This window comes from Drosophila suzukii, chromosome 3 (genome assembly GCF_043229965.1).
Source record: "Drosophila suzukii chromosome 3, CBGP_Dsuzu_IsoJpt1.0, whole genome shotgun sequence".
NCBI classification, from domain to species: domain Eukaryota; kingdom Metazoa; phylum Arthropoda; class Insecta; order Diptera; family Drosophilidae; genus Drosophila; species Drosophila suzukii.
Window position 1 is genome coordinate 81,228,049 of NC_092082.1, and position 2,288 is coordinate 81,230,336.

At 44.4% G+C, this 2,288-nt stretch overlaps 2 protein-coding genes across 2 annotated transcripts; both read left to right on the plus strand.

Annotated features, from left to right (window-relative positions):
* Positions 1-268: 268 nt before the first annotated feature.
* LOC108005565 (uncharacterized) lies at positions 269-1,123 on the plus strand. Its single transcript, XM_017068865.4, has one exon. The coding sequence runs from the start codon at positions 269-271 to the stop codon at positions 1,112-1,114; it is 846 nt and encodes a 281-aa protein (XP_016924354.4). The 3' UTR covers positions 1,115-1,123.
* Positions 1,124-1,140: 17 nt separating this feature from the next.
* intr (intrepid) lies at positions 1,141-2,288 on the plus strand. The gene has a single exon (XM_017071326.4). The coding sequence runs from the start codon at positions 1,141-1,143 to the stop codon at positions 2,077-2,079; it is 939 nt and encodes a 312-aa protein (XP_016926815.4). The 3' UTR covers positions 2,080-2,288.

A 2,288-nucleotide genomic window follows, 5' to 3' on the forward strand; every position in this document is an offset into this window, starting at 1 on the left:
CAATCCCAGATTCAAAGGCTATCAGGTTGCACCTCAAATGTTTGTGTGTCCGTCGGGTGTTTGGTCATTAGACCTGACACATTGTCAACACGCAACAACTGCCAACTAGTGACAGCCGTCAACTGTTTATGTTTGCCATTTACCAGGCAAAACATTTTGATTACGCATACGCCATGTGGATCGAAGCGACGTTTGTTGCTTTGACAGGCGCCTCGAATTCCATTCGCCCATAAATAAAAGTCAGCTGCTGGTCATCAGTCGATTGGAGATGCATTCGCTGCTTGTTTGTGTTTCAGCGCTTTGCTTTTGTCAGCTTTTCGAAGGGGCAATTGGAAATGGAGCTGGAGCCCTCTGCAAGGATTGTCGGGTGAATGTGATATATCCTGAGAAAGGAAGACCCCCACCAGAGTTGCCCAAAAACCATAAAATAGTTCGCATCGTCAACGAATACAAGCGAATCAGCAGGGAGGAAATGGAATACAAAGATGAGATCAGAATGCTTAAAGTACGATCCAAAGAGTTCAGCTTTATAGCCAAGGTAAAGGTGGGAAATTCCACACGATGCAGTGCAGCCTTGGTGGCTCCCAGTGTGGCAATCACCTCAAGCACTTGCTTTTTAAAGGAAACCCCCCATCAAACAGAAGTCATCTTCCATAGCGGAAGAACTTTTAAAGTGGATAATGTAGTAAAACCCGAGTGGTGTCCCGAACTAAGCCTACTCCATCTGAAGACCCCTTCGGAAAACAATCCGATTAACCTATGCCATGGGGATCTTCCCATGGGCATTAATGCCTCCATGATAATGGCCAGTCCTGATCTTAGATTTTACGCCCGTCGTCGAACTCAAGTCATCTCGAATCGGGCCTGCAAAACAACTTTTTTGGAGGATGATTCGGTTTTTGTAACTTCCAATATGATGTGCGCCTTGAACTCCAAGCAACCCGAGAAATGCGCCACTTCCCCGGGAGATTCCCTACTGATAGACAGCCAGTTGTGCGGCTTAAATATTTATGGATTTCGCTGTTTTTCCAATGCACTCAATGGTGATCTCTACATAAACCTTGCTAAACTGCAGCCCATGATCAACGATTTGATACGGCAACTTAATGGTTAAAGTGTGGAAATTGAAATCTGATACAAATGGAGATTGTATGGAAATGGTTTAGTTTGTCAGTTATAATGCAGCTAGAAAAACTAGTTATAATACTAGTAATATTCCAAGGGATATTTACACTTTGGGGATCTTCGGAGTCCGCTCCACAAATGAATGTTGGTGATATACCTGAAAATGGTCAGGCCTTTCAGATAGTGCGTGTCATTGAGTATATAGTGCCCTATCCCTACCAAAGATCACCCAAAATATCTGCTAGAGGTCCAAGTGTAGGAGCCAGGGAACCCAACAGCTTAGAGATTATTCCAGCTGAAATTGAAAGCCTACTTACCAGAGGACAAGCACCAACCATTAAGCCAAAGGTCAAGCACTTTCTAATGAGAGTCCTTTATGAGAACAAAGTCATCTGCAGTGGAGCGCTAATCTCCAGTCGTCTGGTCCTGACCTCCGCCCACTGTTTTCCCAGGACCCTTCGTAAACCCCAGGCTCATTTTTATAAACTGCAGGCCAGTCGGAGTCGCATTTATTCGGTAGCGAATATAATTCTCGAACCCCTTGAAGACTTGGCCCTGCTGTTGCTCAAGTCTCCGCTACAGGATGAATTCGTCCAGCCAATTGAACTATGTGACACTCCACTTCGAAGGAGTGCCAATGTCACCATGTACATGTCAGCCAAACATCTCCGCTTCCTGCGCACCAAACTCATCGCCAATGGAAACTGCAAGAGGAGCTATGCCCAGGATGAGAACGCCTTCATCACCAGGACTATGTTGTGTGCCCTCAATTCCAATCGATTGGTGGACTGCCAGACGGCCAAGGGGGATTTGCTCCTCCATGGGGATCGGGTGTGCGGTGTGGACATCTATGGACAACACTGCTCCGATGGAGCTGTCAATGGAGAGCTCTATGCGGACGTCTTCAAGGCCAGGACTCAACTGCTGCGATTGATTGAGCGCTACGAAAACTGATCGATAATTCAATTTAAAATAATATAATACCTAAATCCGTATATTTCTTAAAGAAAAACGTTCATCATATTTCATTTCTTTGGTAGAACAATTTATTTTTAAAGCTCTTTTTACTTAACTTTAAAAACATATTTTTCTTGCGTCAAGTAAACACAAGAGATGGAAAATACATTTATTGTCGCTGATCAATGTTCGAGTGCTGCCCAAAT